Source organism: Hippopotamus amphibius, chromosome 5, assembly GCF_030028045.1.
Source record: "Hippopotamus amphibius kiboko isolate mHipAmp2 chromosome 5, mHipAmp2.hap2, whole genome shotgun sequence".
Lineage (NCBI taxonomy): Eukaryota > Metazoa > Chordata > Mammalia > Artiodactyla > Hippopotamidae > Hippopotamus > Hippopotamus amphibius.
The window spans coordinates 140,425,750-140,449,997 of record NC_080190.1 but is presented as its reverse complement, the minus strand read 5'-3'; the positions used below and the strand labels follow the sequence as shown (position 1 = coordinate 140,449,997).

Genomic DNA, 24,248 nt, shown 5'->3' with positions numbered 1-24,248 from the left:
GCTGAAAAAAATTTTTAAATTGCTTCTTTTGTGATACTTTTCTTGTAAGATAAAGCAGGAATTGAAATTCTTTTTTTCCTTCATTCCATATCTCTGAATCTGCCTCCATTTTGAGACTGAACCTCTTGGGGCCCTTGGCGTCTGTGAGCTGAATGACTTAAATTCATGTTCACTCAACAAGTGTGACTGGTGGCCTGCTGGCTGTACGTCCAAGAGGCACGTGCTACATGCGGCGACACTGCCTCTGCAGTCAGGCTGGCCTGGGTTCAAATCCCAGCTCTGCCCCTTACAAGCTGTGTGACCTTTCCAAAGTGACTTAATAATAATAACGTTTAACGTTTACCATTTTTTTTCCTTTTTGGCCTGCCAAGTACCAAACTCTCTGCTATGATTACTCCCATTTTACAGACTAGGACACTACCTTGGAGAAGCCACGTAATTTGCTCAAACAGCCTGCCAACGGTGGAACCAAGACTCAATACTCAGATCTGTGTGACTCCAAACACATCTTGTGCGCATCTTCTGTGTCTATCACTGCCCCGCTACTTCGCATGACTAAGCCTCAATTCCCTTGGGTAAAGAATGAGAATTATGATATCTGCATCAAAGATGAGTGATCAAAGAGAAAAAGAGTAGGTGAGCCTGCCTCTGGGCCTTGCACACCATCAGGGTTGATTTCTCAATTTCCCACCCCCAGGCACAACAAGATGCTGATTTCAGATCTTTTCTTGAGAGTGAAGGGATGCGGGGGTACTAGGTGGGTGACAGAAAATGGAGAAAAGAGATGGAGACAAGAGAGGCTCATCAAAGATCAGCTTTGCCAAGTCCACAACTTTGTCCCAGATCTGGTCAGGGCGTAGCAACCCCTAAAGGGTGTAGGACCCAGAGACGATGGGGTCCCAGGAGGCCCATCAAGAGGTTGGAAGGTTGAGCTGACACAGGAGGCCCAGATTACAGAGCACATGGCTGGAACATCAGGGTCTCTTTACTGCATGTTATCAGAGCTGTTATGTGACACACGTGACAGGGATGAAAGATAAAACAGAGGATTCACAAGCCCCCACTGGGCCGCACCTTCTTTAGAAGGACAGATCATTTGGAGCGCGGCCAGCTATGGGCCTCTGTTGTGCTGGAGAGAAATGGACAGAGCCAGAGAAAACAGGCCATGGGCCAGCGGTTCATGAATATTTACTGCATTTTCCTGATGTGCCGGGCTCCGCTCTAGGGCTGGGATGCAGCAGGGAAGAAGAGAGAGACTCAGTCCTTGCCCTTTGGCAGAGGTATTTGGGATGCAGGCAAAAAAGATGTCCAAGAGGTACTGTTCATGGCAAAGTACGGAACAGGCCAAAGAGAGGCAGAGGCCAGATCATGGGTGGCCACAGGTGCCTCGTCGAGGAGTTTGGACAGTGACCTATGGGCAACGGCAGCCCGAGAACAGTGTGCGGGCTCCCCACTTGCGGGGCTTAAGCCGGGAGGCAGGGAGTCCAGCAAGGAGCGCCTCACCTCCCGGGGCGCGGCCTCATCCTGGAGTTTCCCTTGGCCCTCTGAATGTATTTTTCAGGTGATTATCTTCCCAGCTGGACCCACCAACTTGGAAACCACTCTAAGAAGGCTGTGACTGCTCATTACGCCACTTCAGAAAGATGGCTTTTGCCAAAATACACATCTGACACGTGCAGCTGAATATATAGAAAGAAAGGGGGAGAAAAGGAAAACAAGAGCAAATCAATTAGGCTAATCATCTATAACCACGATCTAGATGAAAAGGTTTTCAGTAACAATTTCAAAAGGACACAGCCAGAACGGACAGAAGCAAGCTTCACAAGCCACTCACGACAGCTCGCTATGAATGTTTCCGTAGCTGCTGAGATCCAAAACCCCTTCTGTAGCAGCCACATAAGACAGATACCGTGAGTTTTCTATCAGAAGCAGGAATGAAAACTCCAGTTGGGCTGATCTGATTTTCTATTTTTGAAATGCAGTAATTGGCTCTTATATCCCCAGTTCCTGTCTCTGAGCTTTCCCTGGATAGTTTTAAAAGCAGGTTTAAGCTTACTTTTTTCTTCTGAGAAGTCAAGTTTAAGCTCCCCGCCCTCAACAAGTTCCTGCAAGGTTCTGGGAGTAGGTGCAGTAGGTGCTTTGCTTTGAATCATATTACCATTCTTGATATTTACAGAGGAAGGTGGCTTTTCCAATGGAAGGGTTTGGACCACATCATCTGCAAAGTCAAAAATAACCTGCTTGTGTGACCTGATTCCATTCCAAATGCACGGATTCCATTTTGAAACAGGTTCTGCTGAGTTTGGCATAATAGAACCAAGGGATGTGAAACCTGAGAAAAATCAGAATCCCTTCTAAGGATTTTCTTCATTGTAAAACAATAGCAAAACTGATTTTTCTCCAAGTTTCCCAAAGTATCTGGATCAGACCTCAGGGACACAAGAAGGTAGGTAGCGCTGTGGAAAACTTCATGAGCCCAAGGTCATGCAGGGACTTAAGACAGATGCAGTGCTGGGATTGGCTCACTCAGGTCCCACACTACTGACCCCTGGCTTTGTAGTTGGTGTCCAAAAAAATCAGCACATGGGGCACCTATATCACTGAGAAGATGGCCACTCTATACATCTTTTCCCTGTTCTTTCTTCTAATATATTCCTCTTTCAGAGACTACATCCACCTTCACCAATTTAACTCACATCTGATACCCAACCCTCTGGTCCTATCAGTTCATCTCAACCAGTATCTGCTGAATCCAACACGTGCCAGACATTTCACCAGAGTCTAGTGCCTCACAGAGACACCGTCACGGCCTTTACCCCATAGGTCCTCACATCCAGTGAGAGAGTCAGATATAGAAATCACTGCAGTCCTTATAAATCAAGTCCTTGTGGTCCAGTCTCACAATGATATTAGACTGAAGGAAACCATGTTCAACACTCATAAGTTATTAGAAACTAATCTAAATCCTACACTTGCTTTTCTTAGAGATAAGCAAAGGGAGTTCCATTCACAATCCACCACAACACTTTATAATATCCCTAGATCCATACTGAATTAGCAATCTGGAAAACCAAATCATGAGCATAGTGGAAATATGTGGAAAAGTTCAAAGACATGGAAGATGACAGATTAAAGAGGATGAGACCGGAGGAAGGAAACGCGGTTAGGACTATTACACTCTCTGGAGGCAGGAGGGGATGAGGACCTCAACTCAAACAGGGCAGTGGGGGTTGGTTGAACAGATGGATTCAAAAGATAGTTAGGGGAGAAGAGAGGGAGAGATTCAGGAAGAGATGCCCACAGTCCTGCAGAGTCAGCTGCAGTCCAACTTTTCCACATGGAAGCCCCTCAGGTCACGTCAGACTCAGCTGTCCAAACTGAGCTTATCATATTACCTTCCATCCAGTTCCTCTTCCTGACTCTCCCATGTATGTCAGTCATGCCATGAATTTTCTAGCCTCTGGTCTTAAAAAGTTTGTGAGTTATTGCCTTTCTCTCTTCCTTCTCCCCTATAATCCAGTCTGACACTAAGCTTTGTCATTTCTTCCTTTTATACATCTTCCCAAATAGCTCTTTACTCTCCCTTTACGCTCCCATTGGAGAGGTCCAGCTCACCTCTCCTCTAGATTATTGCAAACGCCGACAGCTGGCCTCCCTGATTCCAGTCTCTCTCCCCTGTCCGGAACATCCCTATCATGACAGGAAGACGAATCTTCCCAAAGCCTGGCTTCTTCCTCACACCATGTTGCCGCACTGCATCAAATGCAAAGACCCCTGCCTACTCTAAAGAGCTCCATCGTGTGGGCTCATTGTCCTTATACAGCTTGGTTCTAATTACACACCTTACCCTCCTGGCAGGCTGGCGTCCTTATATTCCTCAGAAGTGCCAGGCTCACGCCCACCTCGGTGACACTGCTCAGGGTGATCTCTTCCCTGCAGGGCTCTCCCTCGGTCCTTCACCTTTCCAACCTGGTGAGGGGCGACATGGACCAGTGCTTGCTCAACAATGTCCACACCTGTCATCGACATCCCACAGGTCAGCACTAAGTGATTCCTTGCTTACTCCAAGTGCCAAAGTTTTCTCTCCCCAGCTAGGATGTTCATTCCCTAGGGAACAAAGTCTGTCACTTTGCCCAGCCACCTCTGCTAACCAAAGAAGGAGAAAGATCTCAAGGGAGCTTTGGCATTTTAGTTTTTGCTCTCACTTTAAGAAAAACACTATGTCTTTCTTAAACAAAGCGTGGGAAATATAACTAATTCTGGAACATATTTGCACACAATTTGTTCTCTAATTTATTTTTAATTATTAAAGCACATATTTTATTTAAAATGAAACTATAACTTAGGTTTAAGTCTTATAGCCTCTTGGAAAACATGAATATCACCATCTCTACAAATTATAGTGGATATAGTCCATTTTTCCCCCCTTCATCAGAGTTTTTAATGGTCCTAAAAGAATCAGAAGGGAGTTTCTATTTATAGAGAGCCCATTACTGCCTGGCTGCTTTCTTTTAAGCCTCCCTGCTATACTGAGACAGGTACAAAGACTTTTTTTTTTCTTTAAATTTGACTTTTATTTAAAAGATATACTTAAAAATAGCACTTGGGTATGAAGTTGAAAAAATGCACTTTAAAGTCTAATGGAAATTAAAGGTACTTCAATTGCCATGTTTTGACTTTCCAAAGAAAATAATAAAACATCATTTTAGAAAGTTGCCTAATAATTTAAAGATGTGAGATTTCACAAGCAATTTTAGGGAGAAAAATTTAAGCATGAATAAATTACGATACAGAAAAATATGTGTTCAGCACGGTTGAATACATTGTGTCATATTATCAAGCAAATATCAAACAGAGTGCTTCTACATTTAATGTACTGAAAGGTAGGGGCAGGGGAGGGTGGGTCAAATGAGGGGCCTATGGGGCTTCCCTGGTGGCGCAGTGGTTAAGAATCTGCCTGCCAATGCAGGGGGCATGGGTTTGAGCCCTGGTCTGGGAAGATCCCTCATGCCTCGGAGCAACTAAGCCCGTAAGCCACAACTACTGAGCCCACGTGCCACAACTACTGAAGCCCGCTCACCTAGAGCCCGTGTTCTGCAACAAGGGAAGCCACCTCAATAAGAAGCCTGAGTACCACAATGAATAGTAGCCCCCACTCTCTGCAACTACAGAAAGCTCACGCGCAGCAACAAAGACCCAACGCAGCCAATAAATAAAAATTAACAACAAAAAAATGAGAGGCCTATAAAGAGTATAACTGGAGGAAATGCAGGCAATACCTCCTTTCTATCAGAGATTCCTTTACACTTCTTGCACCTTCCCAGACCCCACGCTCCCCACATCATGCAGTCCAATTTGCTTAAGCATAAATTAACAATCCTTTCTCATTTTAAAATATATTCTTCATTAGAGATTCTCTCCCTGATCTACCTAGTAATCCCACAGCCCCTTTGATAGAACCTAAGATTCTAAACCACTGCAGTGGGCTTGTCTCCCACAACCGCAGTATCTTTTTCCCAGTAACCCCACCCTCGCACCTTCACATCTGGGATCGGAGTTGGAGCACGTGACCAAGGGCAAAACCAATTAGCACTCTGCATTCTTGGGGACCATGTGATTGGCTCAGGGGCATCACATGACTCAAGTCAGTATCTCTCAGGATTTCTGCAGGAGCTAACGTTAGAGACTCTCTCACTGGACTTGAGTCTGGGAGCTTTGAGGTGGGGCTGTGGCAGTAGGAGGGAAGATACTTTCTGAGAATAGAGCTCACAGAAGAAGGGGCTTGAGAGATGGAGAGAGAGAGACACAGGGTCCCTGCAATCATATAAGCCTTGAACCCAGTGTTACCCCAAGACAATCCTATACTTATCCTGAGCCAATACAGTCCCTTTTTTTGCTTACAGTTTTATCTTGGTAGATGTTGATTTGTTTGTTCATTACTTGCCAACAAAAGACTCCAAACCTATTCACAGTGTAGACCACAAGCTTTACCCGTCAATAGCACTCATCCCAGTTCTGCAGTATCTGGACAACGACTCACAAAAGATTCTCTCTTGTTTGAGCTTAAGCTGGGATCTGCACTGGAGTTCAGACATGTCAGGACAAACTGGTGGGAGCCAGCAGCATGTTTATATTAGCCTCCCCAAAATAACTCACCCTAAGGGAAGAGGAACCATGCCAGGCAGCCCTCACCCAGTAAGGAGAAGAGCCAAGCCTCAAGGTCGGAGGGGAGGAGCAATTTTAAAGAGACTCAGCCTTTATCCTTGAGATCTGTCTTCTATCTACAACGTGACCCCAGGGAGCATAAGCAAAAACTCAGAAAGCAGCTTGTGAAGAAATTATCCAAGTCATACGGTACAAAGCACACCACTGGGGGGCCCCCTCTAAAATTATAGCATAACACAAAAAAGGGGAGAGAAGTCTTCTTTCCTACTTTATAATATAACTCTGCTCATCCTGGACATCCGGCTAAAGCAGGACTTCTCAACCTCAGCAGTACGGGCATCTGGGGAGGGCTAACTCTTTGCTGTGATGACTGTCCTGTGCCTTGGAGGATGTTTGGCAGCACCCCTGGCCTCCACCCACCAGATGCTGATAGTACCCACCCCCTAGTTGTGACAACCCAAAATTTCTCTGGACATTGCCAAATGCCCCCAGGGGGCAAAACTGCCTAGTTGAGAATCACTGCTTTAGAGTCTTAGTGGTTGTGGCAATAACTAAGAGGAGACTTCCATGCTCACTGGAAGCGGCAGTGATGCCCAGCTGCAAAAATAAGGGTGCTGGAAGATATGCCAGTGCCCAGGCTATGCGTGTCTGTGGGGGGGTCTGGGAGTGTGGGGGGTGGGTGAGGGCTGGGGAGAGCAAGTAAAGGGGCAGTTTCCAAAAAAGAAAGTAAAAAAAACAAAAAGCAACAAAAGGACCCCATGTAGCAGAAAAGCAGCTGGCCAGTCCCACCCTGGGGACCCCCTGAAATACTTTGGGAGACTGCAAAGGGCTAGGGGGCCGAGAGAACAAGTAAGTGGTGGCAAGAAACAGTGAAATATGCTCTTTGTTTTTCCTGTGAGCTCCTCTGTACCCAGAGGCCAGTGAGATCTGAGGACCTCTGGATTAAATTTGGAAAATACCATAGCTTTGAACAATACCAAACAGCTTTGGCTCAAGATTACCTGCTACTGTTCTCTTGATCACAAGTAAATTTACCCACAGCCACAGAGGAGTAAACTCCAGACTCTACTTCTGGGGCTTGGACATTCCGGTATGTGTACTGGGAGACAGGGAACACAAGAAAGTATTTCCTTGGCAAAGTTAATCAAGAGTCTCCAGGGCAGCAGGAAGATTAGCCTGGGTGAAGAGGAGGCATTGAGGCAGAGAACAATCCCTGGGCAATGGAAGCGGAGTCTGGTGACAAGAAGCAAGGCCGCTTGGAATTTTCAAAAGGAACCAGATTCATTGACTCACCACATTTTCCTTGGCCTCTTATGTCTGATGCTGAGGTGCTATAGTGTCATGAGACTTGGCTTTACAGTCAGACAGAGCTGGGGTCCAAGCCCTTCACCATCACCTATTTGTTAAATGATCTTGAGTTGAGTTACTTCTTAAGTGTCAGTTTCTTCATCTAAAAAAGTGGCTAGGGCAGGCCTGACACTTAGTAGGTGCCTTACCACATGCTAGCTGACTTTCCACAAGAGGGAGACTCCTGGACATTCCTTCAGTGGACTGGGTGCTGTTACTTGATGGGCTCTGTAGGGGAATCAAAGACCAATGAGGCTTAGTCCCTGCCCCGAAGGGGCCTGACATCTCATTCTTCAATCCCACTAAACAAATATTTAAATTATGTGCAAGTATAGAACTGGGCATGTGGGCTACAGTGAGTGCTAACACAAGACCCTAGCAGCAAGTAGAGGAAAGAAAACAGTACTCATATAAAAAGGAAATGGGGAAAAACTCCACTCTCCAGGCATGTAGTAAGTGGGGAAGCAGACAAAGTAGTGAAACCAAGCTTCCCACAAGTATTCACTCCCATGGTGCCTTGTATCTCAAGTTCAAAGCCCTTTGCACACTTATGACTATTTTATTAATGACTTGGCTACTGTTTGTCTCCAGTGTTAGAGGATACGCCCCATGAGGACAGGGACTGTGTCTGACTTGCTCTACACTATACTCTTAGCACCACCACTTAGAAGATACTCAGAAATAGTCTACATCCTGATATGACACTATACGTAGAAAATCCTAAAAAAGCCCCTGGAAAACTACTACAGCTCATCAATAAATTTGGTAAAGTCATAGGATACAAAATTAATACACAAAAATCTGTTGCCTTTCTATACACTAACAATGAACTATCAGAAAAAGAAAGAAAGGAAACAATCCCATTCACCATCACATCAAAAAGAATAAAATACCTATAAATAAACCTATCAAAGAAGGTAAGAGACCTGAACTGAAAAAATTATAAGACATTGATGAAAGAAATTGAAGATGACACAAGCAAATGGAAAGATATACCATGTTCTTGGATTAGAAGAATTAATATTAAAATAACCACACTACCCCAGACAATCTACAGATTCACTGCAATCCCTATCAAAGTACCAATAGCATTTTTAACAGAACTAGAACAAATAATTTTAAAATTTGAATGGAAACAAAATGAAGACCCAACACAGCTAATAAATAAATAAATAAATTTATATATAAAAAAATAAGACAAATAGCCAAAACAATCTTGAGAAAGAACAAAGCTGGAAGACTCACACTCCCTGACCTCAGACTATACTACAAACCTACAGTAATCAAAACAGTATGGTACTTAAAACACCAAGAAAAGAACATAGGCCAAAATTCTCTGACATAAATTGTACCAATGTTTTCTTGGGTCAGTCTCCCAAAGCAATAGAAATAAAAGCAAAAATAAACAAATGGGACCTAATCAAACTTACAAGCTTTTGCACAGCGAAAGAAACCATAAACAAAAGGAAAAAACCTATGGACTGGGAGAAAATATTTGCAAACAATGCAATCAACAAGGGCTTAATTTCCAAAATATACAAATAGCTCATACAACTCAATAACAGAAAAACCAAATAACCCAATCGAAAAATGGGCAGAAGACCTAAATAGACATTTCTACAAAGAAGACACAAAGATGGCCAATAAGCACATGAAAAGATACTTGTCATTGCTAATTATTAGAGAAACACAAATCAAAACTACAAGGAGGTACCACCTCAAGTGGGTCAGAATGGCCACCAGTAAAAAGTCTACAAATAACAAATGTTGGAGAGGGTGTGGAGAAAAGGGAACCCTCTGACACTTTGGTGGGAATATAAATTGGTGCAGCCTTTACGGAAAGCAGCACAGGGGTTTCTCAAAAAATTAAACATAGAGTTGCCAGATGATCCAGCAATCCCATTCCTGGGCATATACCCAGACAAAACTATAATTCAAAAAGATACATGCACCCCTATGTTCACAGCAGCACTATTTATGACAGCCAAGACATCAAAACAACCTGAATGTCCACTGACAAATGAATGGATAAAGAAGAATGGGAATCCTCTGGTGGTCCAGTGGTTAGGGTGCCATGCTTCCACTGCAGGGGGCACAGGTTTGATCCCTGGTCAGGGAACTAATATCCTGCAAGCCACACAGCATGGCAAAAAAAAAAAAAAAAAAAAGATGGGGTGTATATGTACAATGGGATATTACTCAGCTGTAAAAAAATGAAATAATGCCATTTGTAGCAACATAAACGGACCTAGAGATTATCATACTTAGGGAAGTAAGTCAGAAAGAGAAAGACAAATACCATATGATATCACTTATATGTGGAATCTAAAATACAGCACAAATGAACATATCTATGAAACAGAAACAGACTCACAGACATAAAGAGCAGACTTGTGGTTGCCAAGGGGGAGGGGTGATGGGGAAGGGAAGGACTGGGAGTTTGGGATTAGCAGAGAGATGCAAACTAGTATATACAGGATGGATAAACAACAAGGTCCTACTGTATAGCACAGGGAACTATATTCAATATCCTGTGACAAAAAATAATGGAAGAGAACATGAAAAAGAATATATATGTATAACTGGGTCACTTTGCTGTACAGCTGAGATTAACATGACATTGTAAATCAGCTATACTTCAATAAAATTCTTTTAAAAGTATGGTACTGGTACAAAAACAGTCATGCAGATCAATAGAACAGGATAGAGAGCCCAGAAATAAACCCACACACTTCAGGTCAATTAAACTATGACAAGGGAGGCAAGAATATACAATGGAGAAAAGACAGTCTCTTCAATAAGTGGTGCTGGGAAAACTGGACAGCTACATGTAAAAGAATGAAATTATTATAGAACATTCTTTAACACCATATACAAAAACAGTCTCAAAATGGATTAAAGACCTAAATATAAGACCAGAAAGCATAAAACTCCTAGAGGAAAACATAGGCAGAACACTTTGTGACATAAGTTACAGCAATATTTTTCTGGATCTGTCTCCTAAAGCAAAGGAAATAAAAGCAAAATAAACAAATGGGACCTAATTAAACTTGAAAACTTTTGCAAAGCAAAGTAAATCATCAACAAAATGAAAAGACAATCTACAGAATGGGAGAAAATATTTGCAAACGGTATGATCCATAAGGGGTTAATATCCAAAATACATAAACAGCTTATACAACTCAACATCAAAAAACCAAAAACCTCAACCAAAAAATGGACAGAGGACCTGAATAGACATTTTTCCAAAGAGGAAATGCAGACGGTCAACAGGCATATGAAAAGATGCTCAACATCACTAATCATCAGGGAAATGCAAATCAAAACCACAGTGAGATATCACTTTACACTTGTCAGAATGCCTATCACCAAAAAGAACACTATAAATAACAAACACTGGTGAGGATGCGGAGAAAAGGGAACCATCATACACTGCTGGTGGGAATGTAAAATGGGGTGGCCACTGTGGAAAACAGTATGAAGGTTTCTCAAAAAACTAAAAATAGAACTAACATATGACCCAGTAATTCCATTCCTGGGTATATATCCAAAAAAAAACCCCCAAAACAATAATTTGAAAAGATACATGCACCCCAATGTTCATAGTAGCATTACTTACCATTGCCAAGATATGGAAGTAGCTGAAGTGTCCATCAACAGATGAATGGTTAAGGAAGATGTGGTATGTACACACACACACACACACACACACACACACACACACACAGTGGAATACTACTCAGCCACAAAAAAGAATGAAATTTTGCCATTTTTAGCAACATGGATGGACCTGGAGGGCATTATGCTAAGTGAAATAAATCAGAGAGAGAAAGACAAATACTGTATGATATCACTTATATGTGGAATCTAAAAACAACAAACTAGTAAATATAACAAAAAAGAAAACAGACTTACAGATATAGAGAACAAACTAGTGCTTACCAGTGGTGAGAAGGAAGTAGGGAGAAGCAATATAAATATAGGGGATTAAAAAGTACTATTATGTGTAAAATAAGCTACAAAGACATATTATTCAATACAGCGAATATAGCCAATATTTTATAGTAACTATAAATGGAGTATAACCTTTAAAAATTGTGAATCACTATGTTGTACACCTGAAACATATAATATTGTACATCAACAATATTTCAATTAAAAACAAAAAGAAATAGTGTATATCTTGAGTTCCAAACAACACATTTTTGTTTCTGAAATTAGAGTATATATATATATTTTTTAATATTTATTTATTCATTTATTTTGGCTGTGCTGGGTCTCAGTTGCGGCACACAGGATCTTCGTTGCAGCATGTGGGATCTTTGCTGTGGCATGCGAACTCTTTTTTTTTTTTTTTTTTTGGCACACGAGCTTAGTTGCTCCGTGGCATGTGGGATCTTCCTGCAGCTGGAATCGAACCCGTGACCTCTGCATTGGCAGGCGGATTCTTAACCACTGCACCACCTAGGAAGCCCCTAGAGTATATTTTTAAGTTGATGTCATATTTAACCCACTCAGTGTTTTCCCCTCTTAAAAGCTGTTATTAAGCTGATCTTACAACCTGCAGAGTTCTTAGAACTGCAGAAAGGTATTTCCTAGCTAACTGAACAATGCAGGTAGGCAGTGGTAAACTGCTCCAGTCTCTTCTCCTCCCTTCTGAGGTGAAGGATGGGTCTCCATTACAGTTCTAGTACCCCCCAAAATTCAGGGATTGAGATGCCCCATCATTCAGCCATTTCTAAGATAGACATTGTTTCCCACAGGTGTATTTGGGAAGGAGAAAGAAAGAAACACAAATTTAAGGCAGGTACACCTAATAAAACAGACCTCTAGGAAAGCACATACAGCACCTTTGGAATTGCAATACCAAGCTATTCCCTGGAGGTAAAATGTGTTCCATGGAAACACAGCTGACCTTCAAGAACAAAATCCCAGCAGTGGAAGGATGCACACCTGGTTCTTAATAAAAGGCACACTGGTCTCTGTTTTCCCAGGCCATGTGTGAGGCAGTAATACAGGTCAGTTGGGTCAAGAAGCCCTGGCATAAACTAAAATATAAAGCTTTACTAGGGGAAAAGATAGTCTCTTCAGTAAATGATGTTGGGAAAACTGGATATCCACATGTAAAAGAATGAAACTAGACCCCTGTCTTACACCACTCACAAAAATCCAAAATGGATTAAAGACTTCAGTGTAAGACCTAAAACTGTAAAACTCCTAGAAGAAAATACAGGAGGAAAGCTCCTTGACGTGAGTCTTAGTGATGATTTTTTTACATTTGACAGCAAAAGCACAAGCACTAAAAGCAAAAATAAAGTGAGATTACATCAATCTAAAATTCTCCTGCACAGCAAAGGAAACCGTCAACAAAATGAAAACGCAACCTACAGAATGAGAGAAAATATTTGCAAATCATGTATCTGACAAGCAGTTGATATCTAAAATATATAAGGAATTCACATAACTCAATGGTAAAAAAACCAAACAACCCAATTTGAAAATAGGCAAAAGATCTAAATAGCCATTTTTCCAAAGAAGATATACAAATGGCCAACGGGCAAATGAAAAGGTGCTCAACATCACTAATTATCAGGGAAATGCAAATCAAAACCACAATGAGATATCACCTCATACCTGTTAGAATGGCCATTACTTAAAAAAAAGAGAGAGAGAGAAGTGTTGGTGAGGATGTAGAAAAAGGGAACACGTGCACTGTTGGTGGGAATGTAAATTGGTACAGCCTTTATGGAAAACAGTAGGAGGTTCCTCAAAAAATTAAAACTAGAACTACCATATTATCCAGCAATTCCACTTATGGGTATATCTGAAAATCACTATCTTGAAGAGATATCTGCACCCCTTGTTCACTGCAGCATCATTTACAATAGCCAAGATACAGAAACAATGTAAATGTCCATTGGTGGATGAATGGATAAAGAAAATATAATTAGTTGAAAAGAAAAGAAAATATAGTATGTACATATACATACACAGTGGAATATTCTTCAGCCATAAAAAGAAAGAAACCCTACCATTTGTGACAACATATATGAGTCTTGAGGGCATTATGCTAAAGGCAATAAGTCAGACAGAGAAAGACAAATACTGTATGATCTCATTTACATGCGGAATCTAAAAAACCTGAACTCATAGAAACAGAGAGCAGATTGGTAGTTGGGTGGGGGTGGGAAGTGAATGTGGTCAAACTTCCAGTTGTAAGATGAGTAAGTTCTGGGATTTAATGTATTGACACATCTTAATGACTACAGTTAACAATACAGGATTATATCCTTGAGAGTTGTTAAGAAAGCAGCCCATAAAAGTTCTCACTACAAAAAAAAGGTAACTATGTGAGGTGATGGGTGTGTTAACTTCCCTTATTGTGGTGATTATCTTGCAATATTCATATATCAAATCTTCATGTTGTACACCTTAAACTTACATGTTACACATAAGTTTGTGTTATATGTCACTTATATCTCAATAAAACTGGAAAAAAATAAAGTATGATTTATTAGTACCATTGAGGCTAAGCCTTATGTTCAAAAGTACCCTTCAGATATGGATTTTTTTTCACAAATGCAGTAGAAAGGATTAGTATACTTATTATAGTTAAACTTATTACACTTATTAGTATACATGCTCTATTAGTACAATGAGTTGAATTGTGTCCCCCCAAAATTCATATATTGAAGTCCAAATCCCCAGGACCTCAGAATGTGACCTTATTTGGAAGTTGTTGTAGGTGTAATTAGTTAACTTAATTAGTTAAGATGAGGTCATTGTCCTAATCCATGATAACTGGTGTCCTTATAAAAAGGAGAAATTTGGACAGAAATACACATAGGGAGAAACCATAGAAAGGCAGATGTCAAGCTGATGCTTCTACAAGCCAAGGAACCCTAAAGACTGCCAGCAAACTGCCAGGAGCTAAGAGAGAGGCATAGAACAGATTCTCCCTCACAGCCCATGGAAGGAACCACCCTGTCCACAGCATGATCTTGGACATCTAGCCCCCAGAACTGGAAGATAATAAATTCTTGTTGTTTTAAGCCATCCCATCTGTGGTACTTTGTTGCAGCAGCCCTAGAAAACGAACACACTTAGTATCGAAGAGAAAGGACTCGCAGAAATCAGAGCTGGTGACAGGTGACTGAATCCTTTCTCAAATGGCCCTGTTTGGGGGAGGAAAGATGCACCATATCAACAGACTCCAGTTTACAAACTCCCCAGATCACTCACTGAGGTGTCTTTGGTCACAAGTTTTATCACTTAACTTTGAGGCCTGGGACAGAGCCCCATGTGTTGCTCTCAAGCACCAGTGTCTTTTTTTACAGGAAGGAATTAAGCTCACACAAGAATAAGGAAAGAATAAGGAAACTTCAGATTTGGATGAATTAAGGATACATGTTACCACTTTAGGATAACCACTAGAATACAAAGAGACTGCAAAAATTACAAACTAGAATAGGGGAAAACATCAGAAAGGAGAAAAACAACAACCCAGAAGCTGAAAACAGAGGGGAAAAAATATAAAAGTTGGGAGAAGAAAATTTGAAGTATTTCATCGGTCCATTTCTCAGCAGAAGCAGGAGGCGCAACGCTCCCCTGAGAGGAATGGGCCGGTGACGGGAGCTGGGCCTGCAGGGTGGTGAAGGTTTGGGGGGTCGATGAAAGGAATGACAGACGAGGCCAATCTAGACTGTCAGATGACAGACTTGCTGTAATCAGGGCCTGGCTGAGGATTAAAATCATGGTTTTGCAGGACAGCCAATCAGCTATAGAAGACCAAATCAGGCAGAAAGTTGCTTGCTGAGCACAGAATCAGAGCACAAAGAATGAGAAGCTTTTTAGGCTATTCCAGCCAGGCTTTGGAGTGGTGAAGCCTGGGACAGGGAGATTGCTCTGCTCTGGCGTGACACTTGTGCCCTCCCTTGACAGAGGGCGGATAAAAAAACTGAGACATTCTTATGACTCAGATCCTGCTTGATCTGACTCCAAAGGTAGCCCTCCATCAGGCAAGTTATAAACCAACTGAGTAAATGACAGGTCTCTGCGCTCTAGTCCAGAGAGGTGTCCCGAGCCTGCCCCCCCATGGCCTTCTGCTGTCTGCAGCCGAACGGTCACCAATTCTCTTCAGATGAGTCACTGCTTCTGGTTGCCCCTCTCATCTATTTTAAGTTGATTCTCCTTGGCTTCAAGTTCAGAGGTGACTTCTTACTGTGTTTTTGTCCATCACCCCCACATATACTTACATTTTGAAGCCTCTGGGCCTGTTTGGGAGGAGCAAAGGGTAGCAGACAGCAGCACAGACTGGAGGACATACAGAATGAATTCCACAGTCATCAGCTGTGTGGCTAAACCTCTGTGAGCCAGCATTTTCTCATTCGTAAAATAGGGCTTGAATGTTGAGAGATTAAATGAGACAATTTATAAAGCACCTACTTTACTGTCTGACACACAAAAGACACTCAAATGGCAGGTCTCTTCCTCTGCAGTGCTCAAGGTTTTGACCACAACTCTGACTGGGAACATGGTGTGGCAGGCAGAATAATGCCCCCCCAACCGCCACCACCACCACAAATGTCTGCTCCTAGTCCCCAGAACCTGTGAATGTACCAGGTTACATGGCAAAGGGAAATTAAAGTTGCAGATGGAATAAAGGTTGCTAACTCCAATTAAGGTTGCTATTTTAAGCTGACTTTAAAATAGATTATCCTGCCTTGAGAGGAAAGATGGCGGCAAAATAGAGGGATGTGGAATGCATCCCTCTCCACAGATGCATTGGGAATGCACCAAAAGATGCAATAATTCCCACAGAGAACCAACTGAACACCAGCAGATGACCTCAGACACCAGAAAGGACTGCAAGGATCCTGACATAACTGGTAGGGAGGCATTTATGACAGCTCAAAGAGGGTGAAGCAGCTGAGCTGTGGCAGATGGGAGGGAGTGAGAAACACACGGAGGGTCCACACCACGGCTCAGCGTTTCTGGACTGAGACGTCGATTCACAGCTGAACAAGGGGTCTGGGAGCAGGAGTGTGGGAACCAGAGAACTGGTTCAGGGTGAGAAACATTGTTGGCAGTGGGAAGACGGACCGAGAGGACAGGAGGGAAGAGGTCCGCAGCGAGGAGTGCCTGCTGCGGAGAGCTGTGGGGCCATGGTGGCAGCTGGATGCTCCTGCCTCATAGGCGGCGGGGAGGAGCTGCGAGCATAGCCTCTCTCTCTCTTAGCACCTGCAACGGGCAGAGGAAGGACCCCTGTAGGCCAAGCCAAGGCACTCAGGGATAACAAAGGCCCTCGGGCAGGGCTGGCTTAGAGTGCCGGCAGCCGAGAGCAAAAAGCCCGGAGAGAGGCCCAACTCTGAGACATTCTGTTTACACCTTAGCCACTGGCGTCCCTCTGCAACAGGCACCTCCACACCCGACTGAACTGCCTTGACCCAGACAGTGCGCCACTGCTCACTCACTCCCAGGGGAAGGAGCCACTATTGCACCTTCTCCCTCCCCACACACCAGCACTTACAGATGAACAATAAAGGAAGCTCTGCTGGTCGCAGAATAATACAAAAAACCCAAGGCGGGTAGAAGGACACTTACAGCTGAGACCCCAAGGAAACAAATATTATTATTACTTCTCCTGAACTGGTCCATTCTGGGGTCAGTTCTAGTTTTTTTTTTTTTTTTTTTTTTTTTCTTTATTAATTACCATCTTAGTTCTAAGGAATCTAAAAGTTTTATAAAATATTTTTTATTCTATTTTTATTTTTAGCCTTTTTCTACAATTCTATTTCTAGCTAAGTTTTTTGTAGTGCTGGCTATATACTTCTCCTACCTTCTATTCATCTCTATCTTTTATACATTTGTATTTCTTTCTTTTTATTTTCATATTTCCAGTGACACTACACTCTTCTGTTGCCCTGTCTTCTATCCTTTCTTGGTTTATCTTATCTTAACATACTTATAAGTAACATTATCGATCTGCTCAGTCTCCTTCCTTTATTCTCCAGTTGACACACCACCTTGGTATTTATTATTAGATTTTTGTCTTTATCTTAGTTCTTAGTATAATTGTCTAATTTCATTCTGAGAATCTCCAGTCTGTCTGGTGGTACTCTAGCTCGTTTTTATATTTGATCCTAGCTTTCAATATCTCCCTGGATTTGTGTTTGTGTGGGTGTGGTGTTATTTGTTTGTTTGTTTTTGCTTTTGTTTCTGTTTTCTTCTGTTTTGGTTTTGAATTTCTGTTGGTTTCTTCTGTGAATGTCTGATAGCATACTGGGGTTCTTCTGTCAGGTCTTTCTAGTGCCTTATGTTCTACTGGATTCAGTATTTGTGTGCCTTATACATGTATGCGTTTCCTAGACTTAGTATTTGTTTGACTCAACACTCGGCCATTAGTCTGGGGCTTGGACAGTCTTCTTTAAACCCCTTTATTGCCAGGACAAGCAACCTCTGAAGTCTGGACTACCGTGAGAAAATGAAACACCATGCAGGCAAAGGAGCAGGAAAAAACCCCACAAGACTAAATAAATGAAGAGGAAATAGGAAAAATGCCTGAAAAAGAATTCAGAGTAATGATAGTAAAAATGATACAAAATCTCGATAACAAAATACAGAAAATACAAGAAACAGTTAATAAGGACTCAGAAGAACTAAAGAACAAGCAAACAGCAATAGGCAACAAAATAACTGAAATTAAAAATACTCTAGATGGTATAAACAGCAGAATAACTGAGACAAAAGAATAAATAAGTGAGTTGGAAGATAGAATGGGGGAAATAACTGCCACAGAGCAGGAAAAAGAAAAAAGAATAAAAAGAATAGAAGACAGTCTCAGAGACCTTAGTGATAACATCAACCACACCAATGTTCGAATCATAGGTTTCCCAGAAGAAGAAGAAAAAAAGAAAGGGTCTGAGAAAATATTTGAAGAGGTTCTAGTGGAAAACTTCCCCAACATGGGAAAGGAAATAATTAACCAAGTCCAAGAAGCACAGAGAGTCCCATACAGAATAAACCCAAGGAGAAATACACCAAGACACATATTACTCAAACTAACGAAAATTAAACACAAAGAAAAAATATTAAAAGCAGCAAGAGAAAAGCAACAAATAACATATAAGGGGAAACCCATAAGGATAACAGCTGACCTTTCTACAGAAACTCTGCAGGCCAGAAGGGAATGGCAGGATATACTGAAAGTCCTGAAAGAGAGAAACCTACAGCCAAGAATACTACACCCAGCAAGAATCTCATTCAGATTCGATGAAGAAATCAAAAGCTTTCCAGGCAAGCAAAAGTTAAGAGAATTCAGCACCACCAAACCAGCCTACAACAATTGCTAAAGGAACCTGTCTAAGTAAGAAACACAAGAGAAGGAAAAGACCTACAAAAACAAACCCAAAACAATTAAGAAAATGGTAATAGGAACACATGTCAATAATCACCTTAAATGTAAATGGATTAAATGCTCCAACCAAAAGACACAGACTGGCTGAATGGATACAAAAACAAGACCCTTCTATATGCTGCCTACAAGAAACCCACTTCAGACCAAGGGATACATATAGACTGAAAGTAAAGGGATGGAAAAAGATATTCCATGCAAATAGAAGCCAAAAGAAAGCTGGAGTGGCAATACTCATATCAGACAAATTAGACTTTAAAGTAAAGACTATTAAAAGAGACAAGGAAGGACACTACATAATGATCAAGGGATCCATCCAAGAAGAACATATCACAAGGGTAAATATCTATGCACCCAACATAGGAGCACCTCAATACATAAGGCAAATGCTAACAGCCATAAAAGGGGATGACAGTAACACAATAATAGTGGGAGACTTGAACATCCCACTTACATCAATGGACAGATCATCCAAACAGAAAATAAATAAAGACACACAAGCTTTAAATGACACATTAGACCATCTCGATTTATAGGGCATTCCATCCCAAAACTACAGAACACACCTTCTTCTCAAGTGGACACGGAACATTTTGCAGGATAGATCACATCTTGGGTCACAAATCAAACCTCGGTAAATTCGAGAAAATTGAAATCATATCAAGCATCTTCTCTCACCACAACACCATGAGGCTAGATATCAATTATAGGAAAAAAACTGTAAAAAATACAAACACATGGAGGTAAACAACACACTATTAAATAACCAAGAAATCACTAAAGAAATCAAAGAGAAAACCAAAAAATATCTAGAAACAAATGACAATGAAAACACAACAACCCAAAACCTATGGGATGCAGCAAAAGCAGTTCTAAGAGGGAAGTTTATAGCAATACAGTCCTACCTCTAGAAACAAGAAAAATATCAAATAAACAACCTAACCATACACCTAAAACAATCAGAGAAAGAAGAGCAAAGAAACCCCAAAGTGAGCAGAAGGAAAGACATGATAAAGATCAAATCAGAAATAAATCAAAAAGAAAGGAAGGAAACAATAGCAAAAATTAATGAAAGTAAAAGCTGGTTCTCTGAGAAGATAAACAAAATTGATAAACCATTAGCCAGATACATCAGGAAAAAAAAGGAAGACAACTCAAATCAACAGAATTAGAAATGAAAAAGGAGAAGTAAAACGGACACCTCAGAAATACAAAACATCATGAGAGACTACTATGAGCAACTATATGCCAATCAATTGGATAAGCTAGAAGAAATGGATAAATTCTTAGAAAAATACAATCTTCCAAGACTGAACCAGGAAGAAACAGAAACTATGAGCAGACCAATCACAAGTACAGAAATTGAGGCTGTGATTAAAAATCTCCCAACAAAAGCCCAGGGCCAGATGGCTTCACAGGCGAATTCTATCAAACATTTCGAGAAGAGCTAACACCTATCCATCTCAAACTCTTCCAAAATAGAGCAGAAGGAGGAACACTCCCGAACTCATTCTACAGGGCCACCATCACCCTGATACCAAAACCAGGCAAAGATATTACAGAAGAAAATTACAGACCAATATCACTGATGAATATAGATGCAAAAATTCTCAACAAAATACTAGCTAACAGAATCCAACAGCACATTAAAAAAATCATACACCACGATCAAGTGGGGTTTATCCCTGGGATGCAAGGATTCTTCAATATAAGCAAATCAATCAACGTGATACATCATATTAACAAATTGAAGGATAAAAACCATATGATCATTTCAATAGATGCAGAAAAAGCTTTTTGACAAAATTCAACATCCATTTATGATAAAAACTCTCCAGAAACTGGGCATAGAAGGAAATTACCTCAACATAATAAAAGCCATATATGAGAAACTAAAAGCCAACATCATTCTAAATGGTGAAAAACTGAAAGAATTCCCTCTAAGAACAGGAACAAGACAAGGGTGTCCACTCTCACCATTATTATTCAACACAGTTTTGGAAGTGTTAGCCACAGCAATCAAAGAAGAAAATGAAATAAAAGGAATCCAAATTGGAAAAGAAGTAAAATTGTCACCCTTTGCAGATGACATGATATTATACATAGAAAACCCTAAAGACTCTACCAGAAAACTGCTAGCACTAATTGATGAATTTAGTAAAGTAACAGGATACAAAATTAATGAGCAGAAATCTCTTGCATTCCTATACACTAACAACGGAAGAGCAGAAAGAGAAATTAAGGAAACTCTCCCATTCACCATTGCAACAAAAAGAATAAAATACCTAGGAATAAACCTGCCTAAGGAGGCAAAAGATCTGTATGCAGAAAACTTTAAGACATTGATGAAAGAAATCAAAGACGACACACACAGATGGAGGGACATACCATGTTCCTGGATTGGAAGAATCAACGTTGTGAAAATGACTGTACTACCCAAAGCAATTTACAGATTCAATGCAATCCCAATCAAATTACCAATGGCATTTTTCATGGAACTAGAGCAAGAAATCTTACGATTTGTAGGGAAACGCAAGAGACCCCAAATAGCCAAAGCAATCTTGAGAAGGAAAGACGGAGTTGGTGGAATCAGGCTCCCTGACTTCAAACTATACTACAGGGCCACAGTGATCAAGACAGTAGGATACTGGCACAAAAATAGAAAGGAAGATCAATGGAACAGAATAGAGAACTCAGAGGTAAACCCAAGCACATATGGGCACCTTATCTTTGACAAAGGAGGCACGAACATACAATGGAAAAAAGACAGCCTCTTCAATAAGTGGTGCTGGGAAAATTGGACAGCAACATGTAAAAGAATGAAATTAGAACACTTCCTAACACCATACACAAAAATAAACTCCAAATGGATTAAAGACCTAAATGTAAGACCAGACACTATAAAACTCCTAGAGGAAAACATAGGCAGAACACTCTATGACATCCACCAAAGCAAGATCCTTTTGGACCCACCTCCTAGAATCATGGAAATAAAATCAAGAATAAACAAATGGGACTTCATGAAACTTAAAAGCTTTTGCACAGCGAAAGAAACCATAAACAAGACAAGAAGGCAACCCTCAGAATGGGAAAAATAGTTGCCAACAAAACAACGGGCAAAGGATTAATCTCCAAAATATACAAGCAGCTCATGAAGCTTAAGACCAAAAAAGCAAATAACCCAATCTGCAAATGGGCAGAAGACCTAAATAGACATTTCTCCAAAGAAGACATATAGATGGCCAACACACACATGAAAAGATGTTCAACGTAACTAATCATCAGAGAAACGCAAGTCAAAGCCACAATGAGGTATCATCTCACACAGGTCAAAATGGCCATCATCAAGAAATCTAGAAACAACAAATGTTGGAGAGGGTGTGGAGAAAAGGGAACTCTCCTGCACTGTTGGTGGGAATGTAAGTTGGTACAGCCACTATGGAAAACAGTTTGGCGGTTCCTTAAAAAACTAAAAACAGAACTACCATATGATCTAGTAATCCCACTACTGGGCATATATCCAGAGAAAACCATAATCCAAAAAGATACATTACCATAACGTTCATTGCAGCACTATTTACAATAGTCAGGACATGGAAGCAACCTAAATGCCCATCAACAGATGAATGGATAAAGAAGATGTGGCATATATATACAATGGAATATTACTCAGCTATAAAAAGGGATGAGATGGAGCTATATGTAATCAGGTGGATAGAACTACAGTCTGTCATACAGAGTGAAGTAAGTCAGAAAGAGAAGGACAAATATTGTATGCTAACTCTCATATACGGAATCTAAAAATGGTACTGTTGGACTCAGTGACCAGAACAAGGATGCAGATACAGAGAATGGACTGGAGAACTCGAGGTATGGGAGGGGGCGGGGGGTGAAGGGGAAACTGAGACGAAGCGAGAGAGTAGCACAGACATATACATACTACCAACTGTAAAATAGATAGCTAGTGGGAAGTTGCTGTAGAACAAAGGGAGATCAACTCGATGATGGATGATGCTTTAGAGGGCCGGGATGGGGAGGGAGGGAGGGAGTCGAGGGAGGGAGGGGATATGGGGATATGTGTATAAATACAGTTGATTGACTTTGGTGTACCTCAAAAACTGGTACAAGAGTGTAAAGCAATTATATTCCAATAAAAAAATAAAATAAAATAGATTATCCTGGTTATCCAGTGTAATCATAAGAGTCCTTAAAAGCAGAAGAGGGAGGCAGAAGAATAAATCTCAAACGGTGAGGTGGCTACAACAGGAAGGCACACAGAGATGCAATTTCACTTGCTGGCTTTGAGGATGGAGGAAGAGGCCATAAACCAAGAAATGCGAGCAGCCTTTAGAAGCCAGACAGAGCAAAGAAATGAAGTCTCCTCTAAAGCATCCAGAAAGGAAAGCAGCCCTGCTGACACCTTAGCCCAATGAGACCGCATCAGGCTTCTAACCTACAGACTGGAAGGTAATAAATTTGTGTTGGTTAAGCCACTACATTTGCGGTGATTTGTTACAACAGCAACAGGAAACGAATATACCTGGCATCATGGAAGTTTGCCCATCCTGCTTTCAGGGACCACACATGGGAATTCAGTTCGTACCCGACAGTGCTCTGCAAAAGGAGGTATTCCGACGACACAACCGTGACTTCTATGCCTGGGACCAATTTGAGTAATTATACACCTAGGTTAGTGGGGCAGTGTGGAGTGAGGTGATGGGGCTGGGGAGGTACAGTACTCACCCCAAGAAGCTCTGTGTTGGAAAAGTACTGACCACTGCTAGCGACTCTGTGGCAGCTGTACTGAAGCCTAAATGGTCCACTTGCTACACGGACCTCCTGACACCTGGGGAGGGGAGGCTCTCCCACTGGTCCCTATTTTCTATTTTACTTCGTCCTGGGCCCTAGAGTGAGTCACAAGGAAGGAGGGAAGAGCGTGAATGATGCTGAAGTTGGAAGCCTCCTTCCTTGAACAGCTACTGTGTGTGAGGTTGATGCCCTGCATCTAAAATATCTTGGAAGCAGACCCTGTGCCAGCCAGGCCTGGATTCTGCCAAGATTTTTTGGAGGTTAGCATTCAAACCCGTGCTGCAGAGGCCGCACCTTCTCCATGGCCAAGTGTGTGAGCCCTGGTGCAGCCAGCGTGGAAGACCCAGATTCAGGTTCCTATGCAGTCAGCTCCCTAAGGACCCACAATGACTAGTAACAATGAGGCACTGGCACTGCCGGGCTATGAACACTGTGTGGTTGCTTCCTCTGCCGTGGGCTCCACTGTCTTCTGTTCTCCACCTTGGAACTGTGTTCCTCCCACACTAGCCTACCC

General features: G+C 41.5%; 1 protein-coding gene across 2 annotated transcripts in view; it reads right to left on the bottom strand.

Annotated features, from left to right (window-relative positions):
* The window catches only part of BAALC (BAALC binder of MAP3K1 and KLF4), a 99,830-nt gene that overhangs the window by 34,709 nt on the left and 40,873 nt on the right, over positions 1–24,248 (bottom strand). Inside the window, exons 4-5 of one of the 2 annotated variants that reach the window (XM_057736064.1) lie at positions 14,414–14,471; positions 9,586–9,589 (exon numbers count right to left, since the gene is read on the bottom strand). The exons of the other annotated variant lie outside the window; for it this stretch is intronic. Coding sequence (XP_057592047.1) covers positions 9,586–9,589; positions 14,414–14,471 — 62 coding nt within the window. The remainder of the gene's footprint in view (positions 1–9,585; positions 9,590–14,413; positions 14,472–24,248) is intronic. 2 annotated transcript variants of the gene reach the window in all.